The sequence below is a fragment of the Embiotoca jacksoni genome, unplaced genomic scaffold (genome assembly GCF_022577435.1).
Source record: "Embiotoca jacksoni isolate LCO1_2020_lvr unplaced genomic scaffold, fEmbJac1.0.p SCAF_9, whole genome shotgun sequence".
In the NCBI taxonomy this organism is placed as follows: Eukaryota; Metazoa; Chordata; class Actinopteri; family Embiotocidae; genus Embiotoca; species Embiotoca jacksoni.
In genome coordinates, this window is record NW_027185447.1 from 4457611 (window position 1) to 4485122 (window position 27512).

At 40.7% G+C, this 27512-nt stretch overlaps 1 protein-coding gene across 2 annotated transcripts; it reads left to right on the plus strand.

Annotated features, from left to right (window-relative positions):
• The first annotated feature begins 4400 nt into the window (after positions 1-4400).
• Positions 4401-27273, plus strand: LOC138193093 (oxysterol-binding protein-related protein 2-like). 2 transcript variants are annotated; one of them, XM_069140898.1, is made up of 14 exons: positions 4401-4480; positions 14279-14632; positions 16846-16972; positions 17806-17881; positions 18339-18473; positions 19046-19143; positions 19252-19434; positions 19586-19693; positions 20149-20238; positions 20673-20793; positions 21200-21325; positions 21698-21821; positions 22271-22361; positions 23263-27273. In XM_069140898.1, the coding sequence occupies exons 2-14, from the start codon at positions 14596-14598 to the stop codon at positions 23363-23365; spliced, it is 1419 nt and encodes a 472-aa protein (XP_068996999.1). In that variant the 5' UTR covers positions 4401-4480; positions 14279-14595; the 3' UTR covers positions 23366-27273. The 2 variants fall into 2 exon arrangements, with proteins under 2 accessions (XP_068996999.1, XP_068997000.1); XM_069140899.1 differs by lacking the exon at positions 4401-4480 and adding an exon at positions 10216-10450.
• The last annotated feature ends 239 nt before the right edge of the window (positions 27274-27512 follow it).

The window sequence follows — 27512 nt, forward strand, 5'->3', positions numbered from 1 at the left end:
ACCTCAATGGAAGACCGGAGGGAGGCAACCCAGCACACCAACCATTAAATACTCCTCAGCACTGAGCATATTTCACTAATTATGGGTGACAAAAACGCCATGATGGGCCTCTCACTGCTGTCCAATCTGTGTACTGGAGTGCATGATTTCTTGTCTGCTTTGCTGAAAGTAAAAAAAGAAAGATAACAGAAACTTGCTGTCCTTGCAATTTATCTTCAGTCCAGTAATTGGAAAGCAGTCGGTGTGTGTTGGTGGTTAAGAGGACGAGCTGCATCAGCAGTGTCACTGCTACAGTGTGGTTGCTGACAAAAAAAAAAATACATATTTATTTTTAACATATACATCTGCTGTATTTTTATTATCTCATGTTGTACATTGTTTATTTTGCATTCTTTGAATGTAGTTATTACATATGTTAATCTTTTCTACATATTTGACCACATTGCTGTTGAAATAAACCTTTTGGGGCTTTCCCTCAAAGACTGAAGCCACTGCAGCAGTGTTGTCAGCCTCAACCGATTATTTTGAACCCCTCTGTGACATTCGAAGGGGAAATCTGTCTTTTGTAATTAAAATGAGTCTCGTGTGGCCTGCTTTATCTGGAATAACAAGTTTCTCCTCAGCTGTCCCTCCCTGCAGAGGACAGTAGATGGCCTACATATGATGACATCAAATCACAGATCTCCTGCTGACACTGCTGGATCTGGCCTGGGGCTCATCAAAAGTTTGCAGTACGAGTTTTCTCATACTCCTGTCATTGCTGAAAACCATAAAATGAGCAGCAGTGCAAAATTTAATTAGAACTGCAAGCAGTGATATGTGGGCCCTCGCTCGCTGCACGTCGGGGATCCAACGGGTTGGGGCCGCACGTGAGGGTCCGCATATTCCCGCTTGCAATTTTAATTTTTTTCTCGAACTCGTTCCTTATTCTTCTTTAAAAAAAAATACTTTTTTGACAGCTTTAACATCTTCAAAAACTTATGAAAGTTGGTGCGTGATGCATGAGCAAAGTTTCGTGAGGTTTGGAGCATTGTTTGACCTTAAACATCAACTTCCTGTGTCGCAGCGAAACATCAAACTTAGCCGCATCGCCCTGGCTATACTATATACTATATACAAAAATGACTTTTGGGTCACTTTTTGGATATGCTGTTTTTTATTATCACTTTTTGGACAACATGCTATGGTATGACTTTTTTTAAAAAAAATATTTTGGATGACATACATGTCAAGTATACAAGTACAAGTATGACTTCTTTTTTTTTTTTTATCACTTTTTAGAGTGTGACCTTTTTCTGAACTGACACGCATGCCTCAAGTGGAGAATCGAATGCAGCACTGTTGCCTCTCGGCCAAAAGGTTTGGGGTTCGAGCCCCCCTTAGTCATGACTTTTTTTTAAATCATACTATAGCATGTCATCCAAATTATGAAAATAAAGGCATACTATAGACGACATGTATGACTTTTGGGTCACTTTTTGGCCGCCACGCCACAGGTACACCGATCAATGAAAACAAATTATTTTAATAACTTTTAATTCCAAACATGTTAAGAGTGCACAGACAAAATTTGAAGTCGGTCTAACAAAATCTGTCAGAGGAGTTTGTTAAAATATGTGTGAATCGCCAAAAATGACAACTAAATTCAAAATGGCGGACTTCCTGTTGAGTTAACATAATGGTGCATTGGAACTTTTCTGTACATCTCAGTGTGATACATATGTCCACCGAATTTCGTGCATGTAGGTAAATGTAGCCAACGGGGTATCATCTGTTTAGGGGGCACTAGCAAGCCATTTGGCCATGCCCACTCACGCCTACACTAAAATACGAAATTCTTTGCCGGGAGAGATACATGTACCAACTTTCATGAATTTTTGAATATGATAAAGCCTCCAAAAATTCAGTTGTTTACGGAGAATAATAATAACACGGAATAATAATTACTTGAAGAACAATAGGGCTTTCGCACCATCGGTGCTCGGGCCCTAATGATGATGATAGTTTTACAAGGCCTTATTATTTAGCCCGGTATCACGTCAATACATGTAATACACCTGTCTGTCCACTAGAGGATACTGTAGCAATGTCATGTTTGGTCATCATTGTTTTTCCAAACCTAACCTTGAGTTTTTCAGGCCTAAAGGAGGCAAAATATTATACTGGCACAGTATACTGTAGTGGACTGACGGGTCTATTACACATTTTGATACAAGGTTGCATTATTGATTTGGTATTCAGCCGCAGTATCTACTTGAATTTCATTATATATTCATCTTGTATTCAGAGGAAGATCAAAGTCTCCTTCTTGCTGAAGTGTATTTGGGCAAAACAGCAATTCATGGGGTGTTTTGATGTTGATCAGCCTGTTGAGAAATGCACAGCTTTGTTTTTCTGTGCAATGAAAACCAAGCTATTAGACGTCAGTAAAATAGTGTAGTGTAAGTAAAGCAGTTATGCTGGTTCAGTACTGTATCGTTCGGCAGCAATGATGTGAAGGCCAACGTGAAGAAAGGTTTACCTATGTTCTACCTCCATCTAGTGGTGAACAGGGGAAATTTCAGTTAGGGCCTCAGGATGAGATAATGTGTGTGGGGAAACAACATCAAGGAAGATTTTATTTTTTTTCTCTTTTCAGGAATCTTTTAAGTACTAAAAATGTTGGCAGCAATTGTAATTAAACTTACAGAGTAGTAATGTAACTTGCAGTACATATGTTGACGATCCATTTTGTGAAAAATTTACAAATATACAGCGCCACTATTGTTACATTCCCAATGTCCCTTTTGGTGTATTATGTATGGTGGTGTGAGCATCTGTATGTACAGTACATGACTGGGTCTTTGTGTGTGTGTTTGTGTACAAGCAGTACTCTGTGTCCCACTGTGAGCCTGAATAGAAAGCATTTACTCCTCTCCCGTTCCCCTCCTCCTCGCCTGCACTTTCTCATCCTATTCTCTGTTCTCCTCTGTTCTTTTCTCCTCATCCCTCCATCAGGGTTGTTATGTAAGTCAGGGAAGAGAAACCCACTGCTTGTCTGTCTGATGCTGCCTTCTGCAAAAAAAAAAAATTCTTATTGAAGATTACACTCTATACAAGTTAATTTTTTATTCTATAAAAAAAAGGCTTTTGTAGAAATACTATGTACTTGCTCTTGTTGTTCCTTAATTGAGATCAACCTTAAAATAGTGTGGGCTGTTCTATAATGTATTGCACCTTATACTTTGTAACTTCTATGTTTGCTTTACAAGTTCTTTCTGTTCTCGTTCACTCAAAATGACTGCCGACTGCTAATGCAAAACAGGTCAGCTTCTGTTCTGTAAATTGCAAATAAACAAACCTGAGATGCATGACTTCCTGTGGTTCTGATTATTTTTCTTTTCCTACAGGAAAGGCCTATGAGTTGCTAACAAATGTTTAGAGAACAATTGGAAAAGCTTTATTATACAAACAAATACAATCAAACTTTCATTGAAAATCCAGTCTGCGGGCGTACTGGAGATACTCTCAATGTACTGTACACCATGTGCCTAATTCTTTCTCATACCTGTGTTCTGCAGGCTGCCAGCTGTATGAAACATATCAGTAACTGACAAGCTCCATTATTGATGAGAGAGATAACACACTCTGACTGAGTTGATCATCTCATCTCATAAACAGGGCTTGAAATGAACACCAGCTATCCGAAGGCTTAATCTCATAATAGCTTTCAACCCGAAGTAAGTAAATTATTTGCTTTTTAAAGAGCAAATTCATGATCCACCTCAAGTTTTTCCTTTTCAGAAATAGCACCATAAAATTGCAAAATGTTAAATCCTCTCACAGAAATGCTGTCCTACATCATTTCAAGCAATAACTCAAGTGTCACTGTTTTTTCCCCCCACAATAATCATCATCCACACTGTCATTGAGCTGATGACATGAAATATCCAAAAAAGACATTGTGAGATATAAATTCCAGTCATCATCAAATTCAGTTGATCGTCTTAAGAGATATTGAGGGTATGTCTGAAATATGAAACTTCCAAGGTGTGGGGTTTAGTTACCACTTATGTTACACAATCAATGTTGACCCAACAAATGTGTTAAATAATTATTATCCTTAAAAGATATGTGTTGTGTGGCAAGAATCCAGACTTTATAGGCTATATCCTATGAAACACAACGTTGTTTTTTTTAACCAAATATTGGTAACAAATCTATTTTTTTTTTTGACTCTGTAATGGAAACTATTAAAAAATCGGAACAAAGTTGCAATTTAAAAATAATAACAACAGTTTTTTTTCCCAGCCATCGAGTTTGTATTTTTTAATTGGTTAAGCGCTCTGCATGTGTTGCATCTGATTGGCTGCGGACCACGTCCATCATTCATCTAACGACGCCCCACACTGCCAGCGACTTCCGCTTCTGTGTCAAGCCTAAACACTAAATTCCTGCTTACCTCTCCGGCCACAACAGTGAGCCTGCACACACCGCCGAGGTAAGACGGCAGACATTTCAGTGCCCTTTCTATGGTCTTTTGTTTCGTTTTCAGTTGTGCACATTTTGCTGCGCCTTTTCGTGTTCAAAGCAGGTAACTGTGCGAGTCAGCAACCTTTTTTTTTTTTTTTAAAGTAGCCCGCCCGCTAACGTTAATGCTAGCTGTCAAAAAAAAAAAAACAATCTCCCGGACCTCCTGTCGGCTTTGACGGGTGTGTTGGTGAGGACGAGTACACCCATTTATACAAAACAAAAAAATCACGGCTCTCGTTTGACGTCGTCGTTGGGTTTAGTGACGTTTTCATTTGGAAAACTACGTAAATTGCGAGAGTGTGCGCAGCTGTCCCGAGCACAGCTGAGATGTTCTCCACGTTCAATGAATGTCCCCCTGTCCGTCTGTCCCTCAGTCCCTCACCGTCTGACTGCAGACACGAAGCGGCGCATTGTCTTGGAGGGCTGGTGTACTGCAGGTCGTTGACCTACTGTCTGCTGTGACACAGCAGTGTGTTGTGTCCAGGGGGGACACTGGACACATCCCTCAGAGACAGACAGTAACTCTGCTCATCCTCTGGACGGGTTTTGACCACCAGTTGCGAACTTTGCGTTATTTAACCCAAAAAACAATGCAGACACATTTTTGTGTACATAAGGAACTGAAACTGAGTTATTGATCCACATAATCGGGTAAACGTTATTAGGACATTGGTTGCAAATGATTGTTGTTGTTTTTTTAATTTTAGATTAGGCTGTCGATTATTTTCAAAGTCAACTGATTAGTTGTTTTGACTTTTAAAATGTCCAAAGCCCCGAGCTGCTGCCTAAAGTGTTTTGCTTTGTCCTCCACAACCAGTCTATAAACAAGATGTTCAGTTTGTCCTCCAGGAGGACTGAAGGAACCAGAAAATATTCACATTTAACAAGTGTAAGAATCAACTCAAATTGTTTTATCGGCAGTAGATTAACGGAAACCGTCTTGATGACAGTTTACGTAAAACATGTTTTGAATGTGAAACATTTTGTTGTTTTTGTGATTTGTTGGTGATTATTGTGAAAGGTAAAGCTTAATTAGTTATTGATTAAAAATAGTGATTAATTTAAAAAAAAAAAAAAAGGTTAATTGTTCACCTATATAGTATTCATAAAAATCCTCAATAATTTATTCCATAATTGCAACTATTTCATGGTAAATATACAATTTTTATTTCAATAACATTTAAGGTTTTTCCCGTCCTTGATGAAGTACACCTAACTTTAAAAAAAAAAAAAAAAAAAAAAAAAAAAAATGCTATGCTTGAAATACAGTACAGGGTCCAAGAGACAGACACCTGCTGACTTTATTGTTACATAATGAGACACCAGACCTATGTCTCTCTCTCTCTGGTGTTACAGTCGCTGTCATTTCGTCATGTGTCTCCCTCCCTAAGGTGCCTTAATTACCCCCGTAGTTAGTTGCTATGGCGATGGTCTCCATTTGAAAGGGATGCGCTGCTCTGTACCAGTGAGCTGCCTTCCTCCCAACAGAACAGCAGTGAGGCGGTTACGTAAAGATGTGACGTTGTGTTTGTCGATTTCAAGGTTGCCTAGTTAAGCGTTTATTTTATGAACACCTTAAGGGATATTTCCGATGTGTAATGGTGTTTTTGAGATCTCTGTGGTTCGAGTTAAGGAAATGGAGAAAGGAGATGTTGCGAGGCACGTCCTAAAGGCCGGGTTTCAACACTGTTGAGAGGAATGTCGTAGCAGTAGGACCAATGAACACCAAAGCAGCAGTCACATGAACTACTTGTCAGTAGAGTTTTATTATTTTAAGCTGACATTTACTTTTCGGCTCATCTACCATTTACAGCTAGACATGAAATATAAAAAGGGCTGTGAGGTGCAGTCAATGTGGGAAACTAATTGCAGTACCTTTTTAATTTAAGTGTGTTTTGCTACTCGTTCGGTTTTTATCTTTATTTTGTCCATGCTGTTCCATCAGGTACTGCGTGAAGCATTTAATATAACGATGCTTAAAGGTTTACACTCACTTTTGCAAACACACGATTGATCTTTCTTTTTGTGTGTCTTATATCTACAGTGTGTTGCCCCATGGGGATAAGCCAACGTTTGAGCTAATGCTACTCTAGGCAACCATCTAGGCAACAGAGAAACAATACAGAGTGTATAATTTATGACTGAGCAAGGGAGCCAATCAGGAGCCTCTCTTATACACCCCTATTGTATTGCTTTGCTCTGCTTTGATTGGCTCATAGTCATAGGGAATACAACTATAAGAAGAAGGCTGCTGCTGATGCACAATTATGTCAGAATACTGTCATGATTGACCAATATTGTTGTAATAAGTAATTCAATATTGAGCTATTACTGTTTTCCTGCAAGTATTTCTTAGCTTCTGTGCTTTGTCAGCACCGTATTAGCTCTATTTCTATGAGAACTTCATTTTAGGTTATCCACAGCAGTACTTTGGTAACTTTAAAACATTTTGATTTGGCATGTGTGTTGTTTTGCTGGTGTTCAGTACATGAAACTATAACATTTACATAAAATGGCTATAGTGTAATTCCCCACCCTCTCTTTAGGTGTATTTTTTTATAATTAGCCTTTGATTTAGATATGGGTGAAAACGATGTAGTTGTGCCACAGTTGTTGCTGCAGCAAACAAATGATGTTTCATATCCTTGTACACTGATGGTGACGGCAAGCTCAAAAATCTGAAGTCAGTGATGTTTTCCTTTTTAGTGACACCAGACAACTTTACTAGACAAAGTATTTTTTCATCTTTGAGTCCAAGTGGACATTTGGGGCAACTTTTGAAGAAATTCCATCTGGGCATGTCTAAGATGTTGTATGCAAAAGAGTTGTATGGGTTTATGTACGGACATCCTGAAAACATAATGTCTCTGGTCACGGCTGTCGCGAAGGCATAAATAACCAGGTAAACCAGATTTTCCCGGCCGAACCAGCCACATACCCGCGCAGTTGTGAACAATGCTGATCACAAAACCTGCATTTGTGCGTGTGTTTTATATGAAGTCAATTAGGAGTGTCGCTGTGTTTATTTTAAAGGGTGGACGCATTAAAGAGGTTTCGAGGCAAGATGCTGAGCAGGCTTTGTATCGTGAAAGTGAACTCGCGCTGCAGGTATTGCTGGAACGTGCTGAGTCATACTAAGGTTGAATGCCAATTTGTGTGTGTGAAACTGTGTGCTCAGCATCCTGCTCAGTGAGGTAGTGTTTTGTTCCCAGGGGCTTCACACTTTCCGTGTTTCTCATCATCCTACTGCTGCTTGTTCAACTGGTGGAACGATGTTTGTGTGAGCGTTTATATCAACTTGTGTTTCCTGGCTAATAGGCTATTTGCTAACTCAAGCTTAAGTGTAATGTATTAATAAACACATAAGCAGGGTTCCCACTGGTCAGGGAATTTCATGGAATATAGGAATTTCCTTTGCATGTTTACATTTTACTTGCCATTTATCATAACATAATGTTTTCTATGTAGTCCGTTTTTGTTTGTTTGTTTGTTTGTTTGTTTTTGCGCGTTATTTCAGGTGTTTCCGTATTTCATATTTGGTTTTATCCTGTCAGTCCATCAACATGTGGGAAGCACTCCAGTAAATATATGCCTTTTCTTGTACCTGCTTAAGAAGGCAAACATGCCAGCAAAATGTAGATTTCAGGAGCTTCGGCTATCAAATCATGACTTCAACGACTAGGTGATAAAATTCGACGACAGAAAAGCGAAATGTAAAGTTTGCAAAAATACTACCGATCTGTCAAATATGGGAGAGATAGCCCTGCGTAGCCACGCCAACAGTAGGAAGTCAGCATGCTTCAAGTTTCTTGTAAAGGTGCTGAGGCCTAGTTGTGTGATCATAATTGCAAAGTAGGTTTAAGCAGTGAAAAGTTTTATACCGAAAACGCCTGTGAGCTTGAACATTTATGGTCATTAAAGTCATGAAATGTCATCCTTTAGGTCAGTGAAAGTCAGATCATTTGAATGGGAGCCCTGCATAAGGAGGGCTCAGTCTGTTGTCAGGGTACAGTGACTCAAATCTTTGAATATATATATTTCTAACCTTCTATTTCTTTGAGTTTTAAGGTGCTCTGGTTAGGAATACCAGCTAAATAGCAGCCATGTTAATACCAATGTTGTGTGTTTGGGTGGGAGAGTGTTTATCTCCTGTGTGGTTCACTGCCTCTGTTGATGTGCTCACACGAGGCCAAATGACTGATGCCTTCTCAAGGCAGCATGAGTCTGATCTCTTATCGTCTTCTTGTTTTACAGAGAGAGGGGATGAAAATGTTTTGTTTTCTCCATTATTTCTCTCTGAAGTTTCCTCTCACAGCTTTATTCTCATTATTTCAGCTGCACCAGTGTGTGATTTAAGCTGATGAGCTGCAGTATATTGCTGTCCCACATTTTTTATTTTCATTCTGCTGAGCAGTCGGTAATGTGGGCAAGCAATGCAAGTCCTCCCTCTGCAGACCAGGATAGATGTTGTTCCTCCTTCTAAATCGCTCCAGTCAGTGGATGCACTCGACAAGGTTAGTCTTGTGATTGAAGTCGACCGAATTCGATTTCATACTTGTGGTCGTACTCTCATAAAAAGTCGTTTGTAGGCTATTGACCCTATAAACCCTCCGTTGGTCTTGTGATATGTACTTCCATTTCCTGACCCTCGGGCAGCTCTGGTGTGTCCCATTACACATGATACATAGGAAGTTATGTTCTCAAGGAGCAGTGCGATAGAGCAGCTTTATTTAAATATTGCTTTGTTACATTTTGGACTAGTTGTTTCCTGCTTTTCAGACATTTTTTTCCCACATTGTCAAGCAGTTTTTCTGGGCTGTAATACACAAAATCACTTAAAATCTTGGTTTTCTTTTTCAGTATTTCCTGGTACTGTTTTTGTAATTTGATTGATTAGTTGTTTTTCCTACACCAGGTTTTTTCTGACAATAAAAGGACCATTGTACAGACCAGCTCGACTCACTTATTTGATAACTCTTGGCCTAAGACAGCCAGTCTAACACCAACTGATGTACGAAAAGCTGCAGCAGTGTTGATGTGACGTAGGAGCTCAAGATAATTACCGAACAGTCTTTCGGTATCCAGCCCTGTGTCAGAAACAATAAGAATAAAGTGGCAAAAACATCATCCAGCAACGTCTGAGCTAAATTCATGAACTGTTTGTGATTTATTTCTGTACAGTTGATTGCAGAAGCTGTCTTCCGGTGTTGCACTACTTCCCAGATAGAGAGGTGCTTGAAGGACGAGGCACCACTTCTGTGGGACACTGTTTTGGCTTTAGTTTATCTAGAACTGTGTCGACAGAGCAAACAACCCCCGTAACACTCACACCTCTATAACAACTCTGTCCTCAAAAGTCAACTCCTGGTCCACTATATCTTTACAGCACCCACAGCAAAACGCTGCCCCGTGTCCAACTCCCTCTTCACACAGCGGCCTGCCTGTGCTTCTCCTTCCCACTGCGTCCGCATCCTGCCGCCGCCTCTCAGACCAGCGGGACAAACTAAATCGTCTTTTTGTTGGTGATATTAAATGGTGCTGTGGTCCGTTTCACAGTTTCTCCTCTCAGTGTTCATCTTATTGTGTGCGTGTTAGTGTGTGAAATAGTTTCATGGTATCTGTTTCACAGGCTGTGGAGGTGTGTCACCACCCATCGAGGTTAAGTGTGTGTGTGTAAAGAGGAAGATAGAGGTGTGTGTGTGTGTGTGTGTGTGTGTGTGTGTGTGTGTGTGTGTGTGTGTGTGTGTCAGTCAGTGCAGCACTTCGTCTGGCACGGCAGCAGCTCTCATTTCTTAATGTCTTTCTCCTCGTCTCTCCGTCCGTCCATCTCAGTCCCTTTCTCTCCTTGTCCCTGTGGCTTCGGATGTTTTTGTCAGCCCTCGGAGGACCGCAGAGACAGAAGTGACTAGGCTTTTGAAGGGAACAGTCCCATCCATCGGTAGGTTTGTCTTAAAGGTTTTAAATAATTGGCAAAGAAAAGCAGCACTTATTTAAAACTGCACTTATGTCTTGTATTGTGGCATTTACATAAATGTTTTTTTTTCTTTTTTTTGTTTTTTTTCTGTTTGATCATTATCAGCTGTTAAAAGTCTTTTCAAAGGTTTCTTGTATGAAACACATTTTCTTTAAAAATTTGAACTTTTGTTTGAAAATCGTATTGTATTATCATAATGATAATTAACAAATGATGTAATTAAAGATGGACGATTGATGATATTTTGTGTTGTTCTGAACTGAAGCTTTGGTACCGGGTCTATTACTTCTAACTTTAACAACACTTGCGTGGAACAAATGTGGATCAATCCTCATGCTGACTTTGTATCGGAGAAGCGGCCTCGTTTGTAGCGACATCTTTATGAGAATCTGGCTTTCATTTTAGGCAAAAAAAAGAAGAAGTTATTTAACAACTATTCTAAGTGATGAAGCATGTTATTTGATTTGCTCTTAATATTTACAAAGGAAAAAAATAGGTCAGACCAAAAGTGGATGAATTGAATTAACGAGTCCATGATGTAGTCTGTGATTTTTGTGGTCAACGAATTGTGTGCAGTACAACCACAGATAAAAGGAAAGTTGATATTATCGAGGTGAGGCTGCCTTAACCCCAAAACCTTTTCTCTACTGTCAGATACTTGTGTTTCTCTGTCTTTTGTCTACTTAATAGACTAAGGCCGCCTCAGGTTGGGGTTATTTGTGAAAGGCTATTGTCCAAGTATGGGAGAGTGTGGTTGACGTGTGTGTATGGTGCCATGTCTGTCATGGTTATGCAACAGCTCACAGGCGTCTAGGACAGAGCGAGTGATATGCTCTGAGAGCCTGTTGCAGCCAATCGGAGAGCTCTCTCGCTCCCTCTCTGTGTCTGTGGGTGTGTGAATCTATTCAATTCATCTGCAGAGTTATGGGATACAAAAGGGAATTCATTCATTCATTAGAGTAATTGAGATGAACTGTTTCGTCCAGATTGATTCCCAGTTATTGCACTCATTCTCAGGTCCCGTTTCTATTCAAGCATACAAACCTAATCATTGAGGTCTTAATGCCGAATGTGCCTCCTGAACTGTGCTTCAAAGCTTTAAGGAGCAGAGACTGTTAAAGATCTCAGAAAGGCTGACTGCAGCCTGAGGGTAGTAGTTCAACCGGTGGTTGTTGTACTTTTCCTCAAGTGTTGCCTCATAATCAAAAGTAATGTTCTTATGATCTGAATAGTTTCTGTGAGCTCTTTTTCACAATGATGTTTTAAGTATGTCTGCTCTTAATTGGTTGGGAACGGAGCGTCATCTATGATGTGGTAATTCAGTGTTGTCCTGACTGCAGGCACTTTGTAAATTGCTGGCAACGTGATACCTCCTGTTGCGTAATACAAAATAGGAGTTGTCTTCTGGCTCTGAAACTTGATTTTGTCTCCTAACTGGAAGCAATATGTTATGGGATTGCGTTTAAATTGGCTTTAATACAGTCAGATCAATGTAAGGTGGTTACTGAGGGGTTCCCTGTTCGAGGAATTGTTACTAATAAATAATATTTTACAACGGAGGCAGACTGCCATACCATAAAACGTTGGATAAATTATAGCCAGATTAATGATTTATAGTATTAATGCATCTCTAATTTAGAGGACATAGGGGACCTGACCTTTTAACAGTAGATGTATAATTAACTGTAATGTGTCCTGGTAAAATACATTACTGCAGGACCTGCAAGCCCACAGTTTTGTGTCGTCTGTTTAACAGAACAATGTCAGTTTTTGCATCAAATACTTTATTGATGACGGTCTCGGTCACCATAACGCCGCTCACTGTGTGGTTTTTCCAGCCTCACAGTCGTTACCCTCTTAGTGAGCCGCAGAGTAGATATTCATGCTGCCTGTCTTAAATCTAAAAAATGACAAGGTAGCTGCGTTATTGTTCTTGGTCTGAATGGATATTATCGGTCATGTGGACTAAGCGATAAGCAAAATGGTGAACTTGTAATAACTCATGCAAATCTGTCTTTCAGCCTTCTTAGCTCGATTCAAAGATGTACAGGAAGGCATAACTTGCGCTTGGTTTTCAGCTGTGTGGCAATGTGTTGACTCACACAGGTAACACAAGTCCAATAGTCACATTTTATATTATAGGGAGTTTCCTAGTTTGTGTGATTGTGAGGCCACAGGAAGTATCCAGCCTTGTCGTGTCGATCTCTTGGCTTGATATCATCTGCTGATAAGGACTCGATTCCCTTTTTAAATGGAATAGGTTTGTGTAAATGCTTGTAACGTAATAAGAAATGTAATTTTTTCATAGATTCCACAGGAGCCAAATCTACTGTAACAGAAACGTGAGGGGTTGGACATTAAATTTGCTTTTTAGAACAGTTGAATACCAGCTTGTCATCTATTCTGTCCTCCTTATCGATTGAGGCCGAAGTTCATTTGTGTGCTGAGGGCGTTAACTACAGCTACTCTGGCAAAGGTAGAACCCATTGTTTGTGTCGAAAAAGACAGATAGCGGAAAGGAAGGAGAGAAAAAAAAACAGTTTTCTGTTTACATTCAGCATTTCACCCTCAGAATCAAACAGCTTTATGAAATCAGATTCATCTTTTGGGAGTTAATTGCACTGCAGGTATGTAAAGATTAACAGTAAGTATGTGCAGTGAGACTAACTTTCTGTATCACACATCAGAGCAGCTTGATTTAACCATTTTGAATGGAATAGCAGAGGATGTTCAGTGATGTTGTTGAATAAATAGTTGTTCCATGAATTGTTTTTCAAATGCTACGTGGCTGTATTTAATGTCCTAGGCTACACTTAAAAACAGCTGAGAGGAAGGAGGTTCGTCTGAAAGCTCTGACGAGAAGGGAAACAATGGGAAGTTGTTCAGTAGGCTCGTGCGACAACAAACTGCACATTACAGGTTTATTATTCGGCATTCTGAAGGTCAGGACGAGCTCGAATCAGGCGAGGAAAAATCTGCTTTGACTCCTGCTTGAAGATGAAATAACTTATTGGATATCGTATCTTGGCGTTAGGGTGGTGAAAACTTTGTGATGGTGTCGAGCCAACTGGTCAGCTACTGCTACAAACAGTGAGTCAGTGTCTATGAAGGCTGTGTCATTTTAATGAAAATGTTCCATGCCTGATTTTCTTGTATGATGTATAATGAGGGTTATAGTACAGAGAAACGAGCCGTTAAAATGTCTCCATGAATGATGTTCTGTGACACTGAACAGTGTCGTAAAGTGTGTGTGTGTGGGGGGGGAGGGGAGGGGAGAGGGGGGCTGCAGCCCATCTCAGCTGATTTTGACTGCGGGGTGGACAGGACCCTGGACAGGTCGCCAGTCCATTACAGGGTTAAATGTTCGCTCTTGAAGGCTCATTTGTTCGGTTTGTTGCTCGGTGGTGTCCTGATTATGTAACTACTGGACTAGAAAACTCTCTGTTTGCACTCGTTGGGCCATGATAGACAAGACTGTTGCTCTGACAGACTGAACATATTTTCATACAGGGTGCCTGGATAGCAGGGAATGGCCACTGGTATTTGTGTGCTGAAATCTGAAATCTTACAACTGTTGCATGTGGAGGTGCACTGTTGTTCTACATACGCAATCTTAGTTTTGTTTAGGAAGGTTCAAAGGTTCAAAATCACGGCCTGTATTGGACAGCCTGTTGTTCTGTTTCACACAGATGATGATGATGACGGCGACGATGGTGATGACAATGGCGATGATGATGTTGATGTCTCCAACTCCAACTCAAGACTTTTTTTGTTTGTTTTTTGTCTCTACAGGTCACTAATTTATGTTGGTCAACACGGCTAAAGAAACTGAACCCTGAAATTAAATCAGCCGCCGTCTTGCTGATTGTGAACTAAGAGCTGATTGGCCCTGATCGGCATCTCCTGGTGCCACCTGTCAGCGTGAACCTGAGTTTGGGACACCATCTCGATATTGAAAGGAACATTGTACTGTTGCCGTGGTGACGCTCCAGAGGGACCTTGATCGACTGGTCTCCCTCCAGAGGAAATCTGCGGGCCGCCACCAGAAGGAACATGTGCTAGAAGTTGAACATCTGTCCTAAACGAGTGGTCAGCTTTCACTCCAGAAGATGAGCAATGAGGATGAGTTCTTCGACGCCGTCACAGGTGGGTGTTTGTCTCCCTGTTTCCTTCCATTTATATCTTGACGTGGGGGCTTCTAGCAGTTTTGCAACGAGAGGCTGTCCGTCCTAATTAGATGGTCTGTTTTGGTCTTCGTCATAGAAGCATAATACCATCCACTGGAACCTAACCTGCCTCAGTCTGATGATTAGTTCAATAATTCAGAGGTCAGCTGTCTCATGGTAATAATGAGTAACGTCAACAACACATTGGAGACGGTGTGGTTCATGCTTCTGTTGTTTGTATTATTGTTCACAAAAAAAGAGAGTAATAGACACAACAAAAAGCAGTTAGTTAAATTTCACTGTGTTTCTAGATGATTTTGTTTCGTTTAGTTGTTCAACCACAATTTGAGATTTTTGGGAATTCCCCAGACTGTATAGGGACGAACTTTTTTTTTCGAGTGAAGTCCCTGAAGTTGAATGAGCTTCTGTGCAGCAGGTTGAGCTGCAGTGAATGCTGGGATATCATGAGATATAAAGAAATGAGGGAACACATTTGACTGGTAGAATCATTAGTGTGGCCTCTTGTGTACATTTATCACCTTGAGTGCCCTTGTTTGAAGGGCTGACGGGTTGAGAAGCAGTTTGTTGTTCTCTGTCAAAAATCAGTGATTTGTACCTTCATTATGGTGTATTAAGTCTTTTGCGTGTAATTGTTTCTCGGCAGATACGAACAAAAGAGTGCGTGTGAGCATGTGTGTGTCTCCGCCTGTCTTTGTATCATTATTATGATCATCTTACTAATCGGAGACAGATGCGGGGTGGATGCATTATTCATTTGTACACATGCACTGGGTCATCAGTCATCAGCATCAGGTGGCATCCAGCTTGACCTTTGCGTCCGTTTTATTTCCTTTATTGGCCTTCAAATTTGAGATAATAGGTGCTAACTCGGCTTTCATAAAATGCATCAATACTTTGCTGTAGGGTTACATTTTCACAAATGAATATTGATCTGTAAACTGTGCTTAAAAGTGTGCAGTGTTATGGACAAGAAGAATAACTTTGCTATTGGCCTGCTTCTAGGTTGTTTTATAGCAGCTACGGAGACATGGAGGACATTTTTAAAATGCTGTCTATATTATAAATATGTGGAGGTTTGGAAAGAGGATCTGGTGGCTCCGGCTGTGTGATTGGATGACACTTTTCCAGTGTCACAAAATGATGGGAGCTCAAACATATGTTTCTTATTATTACTTATTCTCAGTCTGAAAATATTTACTAATAATTACTGATACCAGTTGCAGATCTTTATTTAATAATGATGATATCAATTCTTGTTTTACCAAATTTCAGTAGCTTACCGTGTTCCTGCTGGGTTTGTGTTTGTTCAGTGAGTTTTCTGGGCCAGTAGTGCTCATTGGTTGGACTTGAAGGTTGATAAATGTGAAAGTTGGTTTCAGATCTTTTTTTTTTCTGCCCAAAATAGTACACATGCTGCTGACTCATGTTTCTCCGTCATCAACACCCGACAAAGCCCTTTTTGTGACATTGAAGAAAACACACCTTTCACCTTTGACATAATCCTGACAGCTGAGTCAGCACGCCTGCTTGATGATTATCAACTGTTTGGTCTATTTTAAGCTGCTGTTAAGACTCCACCTCGGGTTCTCCCCATCTCCACCCTGCAGCGTTCACACACTGTGTGAGCATGTAAGGTGGATGGCTGCCGTTGCTGCTGCAACATATTCACACAAACACGTTTTACTGTCATTGGTCTGCTGATGTTAGTTTGTTTACCACAAATATAAATAAGACTGATCATCAACAACAACACAAATTCAAATATAACCGAATTCAATTATGTGGTTTTTGTGGCGAGAATACCTGTCGTGGTTTCGTACCTCCGCATGACAGTTTGTTGGCATTTTATAGTTAATTAGACTTGGGTATTTTGGAAACTTTGGAGTTGTGATTATAAATTAGAAAAATGGAGAGGAGCTTTTAAAGTGTCGCACTGCTGTGTCAGTGAAGAAATTATTTTGGGGAAACGGCTTCAGACAGGAAGTTCTTTAATGGTGTGCAAACTTCTCAGAAGTCTGTGATGATCTAACGTTGCAAACAAAACACTAGTATTCAACCCAAAATCAAAGTCGGCCATTGAAACCCATTTGTGCCCTTTTAATCACATGACTGTTTACCGTATGTCTGCACAGCGGATTGACTTCATGATGTTCTCGTTTTTTCCTCCCACAGGCTTGGATTCGGATGAGTCGTACGAGGGGGTGTCGGAGGCCAGCTTCAAAGATGCCCAAGTGTTTGACGGCAGCAGTCAGAAGAACAATGGATCAGTACCGCAGAAGAACGGCATCAAGAAACACAGGTACTGCTGCATTCCTGCACCACATTCCTACCTGGACGCAGCCTATTTGTAGGTTTGTAGCTGTATTATGTCTCGTTTAGAAAGTGTTTGAATCTCCTCCCGAGGCTGGAGCACTGCTTGTAATGAATGGGGTTAAAAATCATCAAAAATCACAGTTGTTTACAAAATCCATTAACAACTACATTTTAAACGTGTCGCTCAGTTATTTACTGACATCAGTGTCTGTAAATAACTGAACGTTGCATTGCTTTGACAAGGAGATGGGTACACGGTAATAAAATGTCTGAATTTTGTCATAAAATCTTGATAGATTTGAGGATCTTTGTTTCTAGATGTTTCTAAATGGTTATGAAAGAGAAAAAAAACAGAGGAGCTGTTTTTACCGCTGTCAGTGAGGACTGACTTGGTTGATGCATACAAAAAAGTATTTTGCTTTTACTGACAATTAACTTTTATTTATTTCAGGGAGTTTATACAGAGTGGAAATAGGAAAGAGAAACATGAATCTCTTGTATTCTTGTAAACAGTTCTCTTTTCAGCATTCATTTTTTAAAGATTATTTCTGGGGCATTTAAGGCCTTTATTAGCAATAGAGAGACAGGAAAAATTTTTGGGGGGGAAGAGTAGAGGAGTCCGGCCAGCTATGAATCAAACTGAGGACGTGCTGCTCAGGGCAGGTTTTCTTATGCTCTCTTACCACTCGGCTATCAGACTATCTGTGTTTGGCATTTATTTTCTTCTTGTCGCATTTCTATATCTTCTGCTCCACCAGCAAACCTGACAGACCAGACGGTACCCTTACCTACAACTTTGTTCTTGCTTTTCATTTGCAGGACGTCTTTACCTTCACCCATGTTTTCCAGAAACACGGTCAGTGTCTGGAGTATCCTGAAGAAATGTATCGGACTGGTAAGAACACACACAGTGAATGACAGCCTTAACAACCCAACGGCAAACACAACGCTCAGATGGAAACTTCAGTGTTTCATGGGATCATTTTATGGCTTCTTGTAGAATACGTTCATACCATACATATTTGTTTTCCCTCTTAGAGATTTGTGTGATTTTGATCAGACTTCTTTTTTCTTTAAAAAAAAAAAAAAAAAAAAATTATTAAAACAGCTTTCGAGAAGCTTATGATGGTTTTATTATAGATTTGTATATAAAATAATAATAATATATAATGTATAATAAAATTACCTTTAGAACTATTATTCATAATATATTTTAGAAATTTAATAATGCGGGCAAGCAGTTTCTGATGCATTGGTTGGATTCAGAGGGATCAAGTCTGACAGCATCTAATAAATGATTGCATTCAACATATTCTATCCGCCAGCGTTCAACGGTGTTCTGCTTTTCACAGGAACTGTCCAAGATCACGATGCCCATCGTGTTCAACGAGCCTCTGAGCTTCCTGCAGAGAATCACAGAGTACATGGAGCACACGTACCTCATCAACAGAGCCTGCTCGCTGTCCGACTCCATAGAACGCATGCAGGTCAGAGACGCACACGGACACGCTGGCTTTCTGTCACCTACAGCTCCACTGAGCATGCGATGTCCTCAAATCAATGAAGGGACTTCAGATAAATACACATCTCGCTCATTTTCAAGTTCACTTACTGTATATTTGTCTTTTTTGATAATGTGTCTCCTTGTGAAAAGTATATATATATATATATATTTTTTTTTTTTTTTTTTTTTTTCTATATAAACTACTGATAACATTCAATTTAGCTCTTACTATTCGGTACACTTCATATCGTAAATAAATACACCCCCGCAAATAAATTCTTAGTATTTGCAGACTACGTTTTTTTGTTCGCTAAGTATTAGAACAACCAGTAATCACTAAACAAACCCACAATGTATTCATCCAATTAAAAAATAACAATGAAAATACAAAGCAACCAATGAAACTAACAATGAAACTGAGCTGGATAGAAGAAAAAAAAAAAAAGCCTGAATACTCACTGAGGTGAACATGCACTAAATGAATAAAAGCTACTTGTTGCAGGGAAACACACGCGCGCACACACACTAATTCGACCTGTAATTGTTTGTCTTCAGGCAGTAGCTGCTTTTGCTGTGTCAGCAGTTGCGTCTCAATGGGACAGAACTGGAAAACCCTTCAACCCTCTGCTGGGAGAGACCTATGAACTCACCAGGTACACGCACACGCACGCACACGTACATGTTAGTTTTGACAGCCAACCTGTCTTAATTCATGTTGGTGTTACTTCATGGCCTCTCTTCTTCACCGCTGCCTTCTACAGAGAGGAGCAGTCTTTCCGGCTGGTATCCGAGCAGGTATCCCATCATCCTCCAGTCAGTGCCTTCCACGCAGAGAGCCTGGCCGGGGACTTCGTCTTCCACGGCTCCATCTACCCCAAACTCAAGTATTGGGGCAAGAGTGTTGAAGCAGAGCCTAAAGGGACGATCACACTAGAACTGCTCAAGTGAGTCATTGAACATTTTTGTTTGTTTTTATCGAAACATTTTAAGCCAAAATGAGTTCATATTTTTTCTCCTCCTTTCCTCCCTTATATTCTACCCCTTTCTCTACCTTCATCCGTACTCTCTGCCTTCTCCTCTGCTCCTCTCCTCCAGGTACAACGAGGCGTACACATGGAGTAACCCTTACTGCTGTGTACACAACATCATCCTGGGCAAACTATGGATAGAGCAGTATGGCACGGTGGAAATAGTCAATCACAGGTATGTAAATCCACAGAAGGAGCTGAACTACACCCGCGTTCAAACAAAGCCGACATACGTTGCCCACAGAGCTGTTCAGCACTCCTGCCACACCGTTTACTCTGTGACTGCAGCTTGTTTACTCTCTGTGTAGCGTTTCAGGCAAACAACCACCCTTTTAGCCTTTATTTATCCAGGGAAGCGCTGCAAGCTCCATTTGTGCCACGCTTCATGTAATGTTCACACAGTTGCACAGATTTATGGCAGGAGCTGTGGAGCCGACGCACACCGTTTACTGTTGCAATGAGACACCATGTTTGTTTTATGGCGTCACTGCATAATCTGTATTAAAACCAAAAAAAGAATCCACATCCAAGAATTATCATTTAATTGAACTCTCAGTCGGTTCAATGTGATTCACAAAAAACGTGGGGAGATGTTAACTGGTTCTTCTTCTCTCCTTGTTTCTCCTGCAGCACCGGAGACAAGTGTGTGTTGAATTTCAAGCCCTGTGGGATGTTTGGCAAAGAGCTGCATAAAGTGGAGGGATACATCCAAGACAAGAGGTTAGAAGTCACCTTTATATTGTTACTTGCAGCATGAGTCTTGTTTTTCTTTGCATTTAAACTTTCAAAAGTTGTCGCACTCATTTTGTTCTTAATTTCCCTTCTGATTTTACTTTTACTTTCTCTTCTCCATTTCTAAAACGTTTTACTTGTTCCTTTTCTGTCTCATCTCCATTGTGCTTCTCTTCTTCTCCTCCCTCTCTTTATCTATGCATCTTTGTTCCTTAATCTTGTTCTTCTTTTTTGTTTTGGTCTGCCTTTTGTCCTTTCTGTAATTTTTCTTCACCACACTCTTTCCCAATTCATCACCTTTTGTCTCATCCTTCCTCCCCCCTCCCTCTGGTTGCCTCATATTGCCCTTCTTTCCCCCCATCCTTCTTCTACTTCTTCTTCCTCCTCTTTTTTTTTCTTCTTCTACCATCTGTTGTGTCCAGTAAAAAGAAGCTCTGCGTCATCTACGGGAAGTGGACGGAGTGCATGTGGAGTGTGGACCCTCAGTCCTACGAGGCCCACAAGAAGTCCGAGAAGAAAGGGGAAAACAAAAAGCATAAAAATGTGAGAACTTAACTTTACATATAAAGACAGTATTTTATTGCCTTTATTACACTCTGATTGCTATGGAGTTGTTTTCTATCACTGCTTTCTAATGACTTTGGGGGTTAGTCCCATTTATTTCCCTTCTGTCCTGATTGCCTGTTGGTGTCCACAGCGTTCTGTGTGGTCTCATCCAGGTAAACCAACAGGCTTGTGTAGATCGGTGCTCAGGTTTTTAGCCGCTCCGCTTTAGTCTCATTTATTTTCAATAGCTGCAAAACGCATGTAGCTCTAACTGTGATTATAGATGGTAACTGTATGTAGCTACAGGATTTCCACAGTGATGTAAGATGCAACGTGCCCCTAAATATTTTAGTTTACATCTTTTCAATACACCAGTAGTTACGACGAGACGTGTCCTTTCCAGGAGGAGCTTGAGGGAGCGGAGAACGACGACGCAGACGACATGCCCGAAGTCCAAGAGACCGTGTCTGTTGTACCAGGAAGCACTCTGTTGTGGAGGATAGACTCCAGACCGGCACACTCTGCTACAGTATGAAGATAAATCACACACGCGCACACACACTGGTGCAAATCCTGCGAGTCCCACTTGACATTATGCCGCCCTGATTAAACACTCATCAGATCCAGAAAACCTACAAACATGAAGTCCGTCAGACAAACACGCAGTTAATAGGCTGCTGTCGTCAGTGGATTTACACAACATAATGTTGATACTCGAGTTTAAGTGTGGCTGAATTAAGAGGACATTTACACACACACACGCGCACATACACGCACACACACACACACACACACACACACACACACACACACACACACACACACACACACACACACACACGCGCGCGTGCGCCCACTCACCCACTCAGCAGGCTTTTTACCATTTCTCACCCTCCCTCAGATGTACAACTTCACAAACTTCGCGATGTCCCTGAACGAGCTGGAGCCGGGCATGGAGGCCATCATGGCCCCCACCGACTGTCGCTTCAGACCCGACATCAGAGCCATGGAGGCTGGCAACATTGGTAATTTGATTTCAAAGTCTTATCAGAGTCTCTGTTTACCTGAACATTTAGTGTGTTGTTTACCAGCAGTGTCCTGCAAAATACTTTTCTAAACTGTAACTACAATCAGAAGTTGCAGCTAATATTTAGAAAATTTTCTCAGTAACAGGCAAAAAAACAAAAACACCTCACTATGATGCCGCATCAAAATATGTGCCCGCAAAAATGTCTTGATTGATTTTGAATGGGATTCAATTAATAGGTAATAATCAGACATTGCTGCCACCTGCTGGATGTTTGTGTCTTTGTGAACTAAGTGAGTCATTTAAAGGTTTAAAGGAAGATTAAAACAACTTTAATATCCTGAAATAAAAACTGTATTTTAGCACAGTCTCTTTGCCTTGATCCACAGATAGTTCAAATTTCAGATCTGTTGACTTTTTTTTGTCTTTTTTTTTCTTCCCCTGCAGATGAAGCCAGTAAGGAGAAGGAGAGACTGGAGGTGAAACAGAGAGCAGCCAGGAAGGAGAGAGCCAAGAGTGGTGATGAGTGGTCTACCAGGTAGCAAACACACCATCACACATGCAGCCCAACAATCGGTGCCGTCCAGCATTTACGACAATTCATTTAGACATACAACATTTTTACTGACCAGCACGATGAAAGCTTTTAAATAAGAGGTGAAGAAACACCAACAACCTGTTGGACTTTATTATTAACTTTGATCAAAGGTAGGTCTCCTTCAAAGAGACAACTTTTGGTTTGAAGTGTCAGTAAAAAGAAATGAACAGTGAAACTCACTTTTACTCTCGTTGCTCTTTTGAAAAAGCAGTCCAATGTATATTTGTCAACTTATTTGACCTGTATTTGTAGAGAGAGGCTTGTCCCACAAGCATTTCTTTTTTGATGGTGAAGTTACAGAGGGCTACCAGAGGGGTTTTTTTCAGGTGGCGTTGCAGATTATTTGTTGAAACTGATGCACAGACGATGAAATGGGAAGAGAATAAAACACTAATATTCCCAGTTTTGGGTTGATGTGAAACTCTGCAAACCCAGATACAATTCTTCCCTCCTCTCCTTCTTCAAGTCGTCGTCGTCTTCTTTTTTTTTTGGTCAATATTAAAATATTTTTAAGAAATTTGAACAAATAATAATGCCAACAACATTTCCTGTTGGATTTCTTGATACGTTTCATCCCCAATTTGTGACAGTGTTACATAAAATAATAATAATAACTGTATGAATAAAATAAAATTCATAATCGGTGTAAATTAAGCAAGAAAATCTCTCAAAAATCAAACGGAGACTTTAGAAAATATTTAAAGAGATTCCACAATTTAAAGGATAACTATCTAAAGTAACACAAACAAACAATTGCAAGTTTTTGATAAATAAGAATACCAACAGAAATATAAAGTCTTGTTAAATCTCTGCAGAGTTGTAATCGGTCTTTGTCTTGTAGGTGGTTCCAGATGGGCACCAACCCGTACACCGGCTCCCAGGAGTGGATCTACAGCGGTGGATACTTCAATAGGAACTACCAAGGCCTGCCTGATATCTACTGAAAGCCTGCTAGCCTTCATCCTCCTCCTCTTCTTCCTCGTCTGTAACCCGCAATGACCCGCCTGTCATGAACTGGAGAGAAATGATAAGAACACGCGTACACGCCTTTACTCCCACCTTCGTCATCCTCATCCTCTTTAAACGGACCGATGCCCAGCACAGATCGGAAAGAAGCCAAACGCTCGTCACTCGGCGTCAACAGGGTTCAGTAAAGGTGTTTTTTTTTTTGTTGTTGTTTTTTTTTCCACATGAAAGCGATCTACAACCTTCACATCAGCCATAAACTTCTTCAAGCATCTTGTCTGATTTCCCCAGAGAACAGCCAGCTACCGTCTCTCTGCCCCGCCATCGTTTAGAGCACAATAACCATCTTCTTCGACCATCCCAGCGGCAGAGAGTCGGTAACGGTTAACAGACTCGCAGGTCCACTCTGAATGTTTAACCACTTTACAATCAAGTTCTCTGAGGAACTGCTGGCCACGCCTCTGGACAATTTAAAAACAGTCACACACGTGTCATAAATGAATAAGTGTGAGTAACGCCGACGTTATAACTAAGATGTAATAATCACATCGGTAGATTGACGGACATCAAGTCAGCGGAGGATATCGGGGATGTGAAAGCTCCTGTGACTGAAGAATGATATCGAGCGTGCTCTTTCTTTTTCTTTTCTTTTTTTTTTTCTTTTGAAAACTTTTAAAGACACTCAAAATAAATGTCGGTAACATATAACTCTTTAAGGTACAACTTTATACGCACTTACTGTCAGTTCAGTTGGTCAAGACAAATCAAATGCAAGCATGAGCGCACTGCTGCCTGCGTGTCCCTAAATAATTTAGTGTCCGCTCTTACTTTCCTGTGAACCTTCCAGTCGAGGTGCAGGGAATAAATCACACACAACCACTAAAAGAACAACAGATGTTTCCTCGACAGCAGAGCAGAATGTGTAAACCTGGGATCAGAAAAGAAATATGTTCCCTGTACTTGGAACCAGATGAATGAATGCAGCACAGGTCTAAACGAACCCCGTCGCTCGATTCTCAGCCTGTGCAGCTTCATAAAAGAAAAAGTAGAGACCTCCGACCTTTGACCCACATAGAAACCGAATGTTTACGATCAGCCTGGAGAAGTGTCTCTCTGTGCTGGCTGCCGAGTCCGAGCTGAGGTTCACTGTTGTTCAAAGAGGCTTCACACAAGTGCAGAACATTTTTATTTGATCCTTTCTTATCTCGACAAGGCTGAAGATCACGGTCGATCCAAATGTTGAAGCCCGTTTGTGTTCACAAACAGAAGTCGGGGTTTAGCAGCTGAGCCCTCAGATTTAAGTCAGCCGTCACCTTGACCAACAACACGAGCCTGCTGACGGAAAACAAATCGGGACAAAATAGAAATCCGATTTTTTTTTTTCTTTCTTTGTAACAAGTGAGATAAAACAAACATTCTGCGCCTGCTTCTGCATGTAAATGTGATCCTGGACGACGACGTTCCCTCCCACGTAGTTAGAAGTCATTCTTCAGCGGTTTTGACTTTTTAAAACGGATATTTAAAAGCCAGATTCAACACAACCTCCGTCTGTGATCAACTGCGGGTGGGTTCGCTGTGTGACTAAGAATTAGAAAATATGAACCTTATGTTATTATTTATCTCACTGTCATCATAGTATGAGGGAAAGAAGAACACATTATTCATGTCAGTGTAGTGTAACGTAGCCGTAGATATTCTGCTCTGTGGGGAGATCGGATGGATGGATTAGTGAACGGGCCTCTCAGGCTCGGGATCAGAGGGTCAGGGGGTCAGGAGGTCAGGGGGTCAGGAGGTCAGGGGGTCAGGAGGTCAGGAGGTCAGGGGGTCACTGGCTGTCACCTGCAAAATGTCACTCTAACAACTTCAGACCAACACGAAAGAATAGAGAAGCTAGCAGCCCACAGTGACATAAAACAATCAGAGAAAAGACTGTAAATGAGACGTAAGTGACCACAAACTACAGCGTTTGTAGTCTTCAGTGTGTCTCCACATTCCTGTACACTCGTCTGTGCCCGGTGGGGTTCACCGTCTCATCCGCGTGTTCGTTGGAGCATCGCCTTTTTGTTCTTGTGGTAAAATGGATCAGCACATCAAACATCGCATTCACAATTTACTGAAAAGAAAGAAAAAAAAAGCTTGAATTTCTGGAATGAATGTTGGCGCAAACATTCGGTAGACCGGGGAAGGACTGGTGAGAGCGCCCCCTGCTGGTAGAGGTCGAGTGTTTTGGAGCCTCATGTACAGACTTGGGCAGTTTTCGTCCTCCCCACATTTTTCGAATAATGTGAAGATCGCCACCAAAAAGATGAGTGACAACATTCGGACTCCATGTTGTTCCATGTTCCATCAAATAATCATTTAATTCCTGCTGAGCACGTTTTCATTCATTCTTAGGAGATGAAGATCAGACAGGAATGGATGATGGATGTGAGAGATGCTACTTTCAGTTTATGAAATATTAGTGTTGATTTAGGTTTTTTTTTGTTTTTTTTGCTAAAATTATGTTTTCAAAATAAAAGCTCTTAAACATTGCACTACCTAGAAACGGAAACGATTTTCATAAATGTATAATGCAGAAGTTACAACCCTCAAATCTGCCGATTATCTCCACCAGATCTCATTTTACCTTCAGACCTGTTTGCATTGTAATTCTCCTCTAGTTTGCTTTCCCTCAAATAACACGGCGTGACAAATCGAACCTGCCGAGGTCGAACCCTCACCAGTTCCTGTGAGTTTCTTTGATGCTCCAAAATCTTTATTTTCCTGCATTTGGTTTCGCTGCTGTTTGAAATCTTGTTTCCATCAGTGCATTTAGGGGTTTCATTTGTAAAACCGAGTCTATGCAACTTTCACACCTCGACATGAGCAGCACCTGTTTGACCTGATATTGTACAGACGCTTTACATTCCCTGAGTAACACGCACACACACACACACACACACACACACGTCTTCAGCTCCTCAGCTTCAATAGTCAGATATATCTCTTAATATTGACTTTGCCTTAGTTATATTCTAAATTACTGAAAAAGATCACATCCCGTTGAACTACTTGTTGTCACAGTTTAACTTTTTGTTTGTGTCCGTTTTAATGCTTAGTGCCTGGTTTCCCAATTTCCTGCCCCCCCCCCTCCTTTTTTTTTCTTTTCTTGTTTTATTAATGTGTATTATTTATGATGTTTGAGGTTTTATGAAAGAATTGTTGATATTTTTTTTTTTTTTGCTTATGGAGCTTACTTAAACATTAATCTGAACAGGGTTTTTTTGTGTTTGTTTTAGAGGACCAGAGTGTCTGATCAGGGCTTGAACTAAACAACGTTCACCAGCTGAAAATCCCAATTTAGTTTGGTGTCGTTAAAAAGCTCTTCTACAAACACTACTCAAACGCTGGCTATAAATGAATTCAGCAGTCTTTGTTATTTTTGACTGTGGAGTCATTTAGCTATTAAAATGGTCCAAAGCGGCTTTTAAACAAATGAAACGGTCCCATTCTTTAGAGCTGATTCAGCCTCTCGTACGCCACTGACGCTCCGTCCTCTGACTACTTGTAGGTTTTCTGTTGCTTTGAGTTTCAATTCTTTCAATGAAACATGTCTTCTGTTGAATTTTATTTCCCTCGGACTGTTTCACGGTTGTCCATGTTGTTCTGTATATTTGTGTACAAGCGTTGCACAGAGGTAATCACACGCAAAATGGGATATTATTTTGTGCAATTGATTTATTTTTATAGTATTTAAACCTTTTTTGTTGTTGTTTTTTGGACATTGTATCAGATGTTTTATTTTGAGGTCGGGGGGCTGTAAGGGGTCGAATCCATACCGTGGACACCTTGGTAGATTAATGAATGGGCGAAATGTCTACTAATAAAATCCTAATTTCACTTTTGACCACGTCTCCTTCTTTTTTTTTTATATATATATGAAATTTACACTAATTAGCGTCGTGTTGCTGTGCAGTGGTTAGCACGGTCGCCTCAGCGAGAAGGTTGTGGGTTCGAGCCCCGGCAGGGGCTTGGTTCGAACTTGGTCGGGGCGCGGGCCTTTCTGTGTGGACTTTACGTGTTCTCCTCATGCCTGCGAGGGTTCTCTCCGGGTACTCCGGCTTCCTCCCGACATCCAATCACATG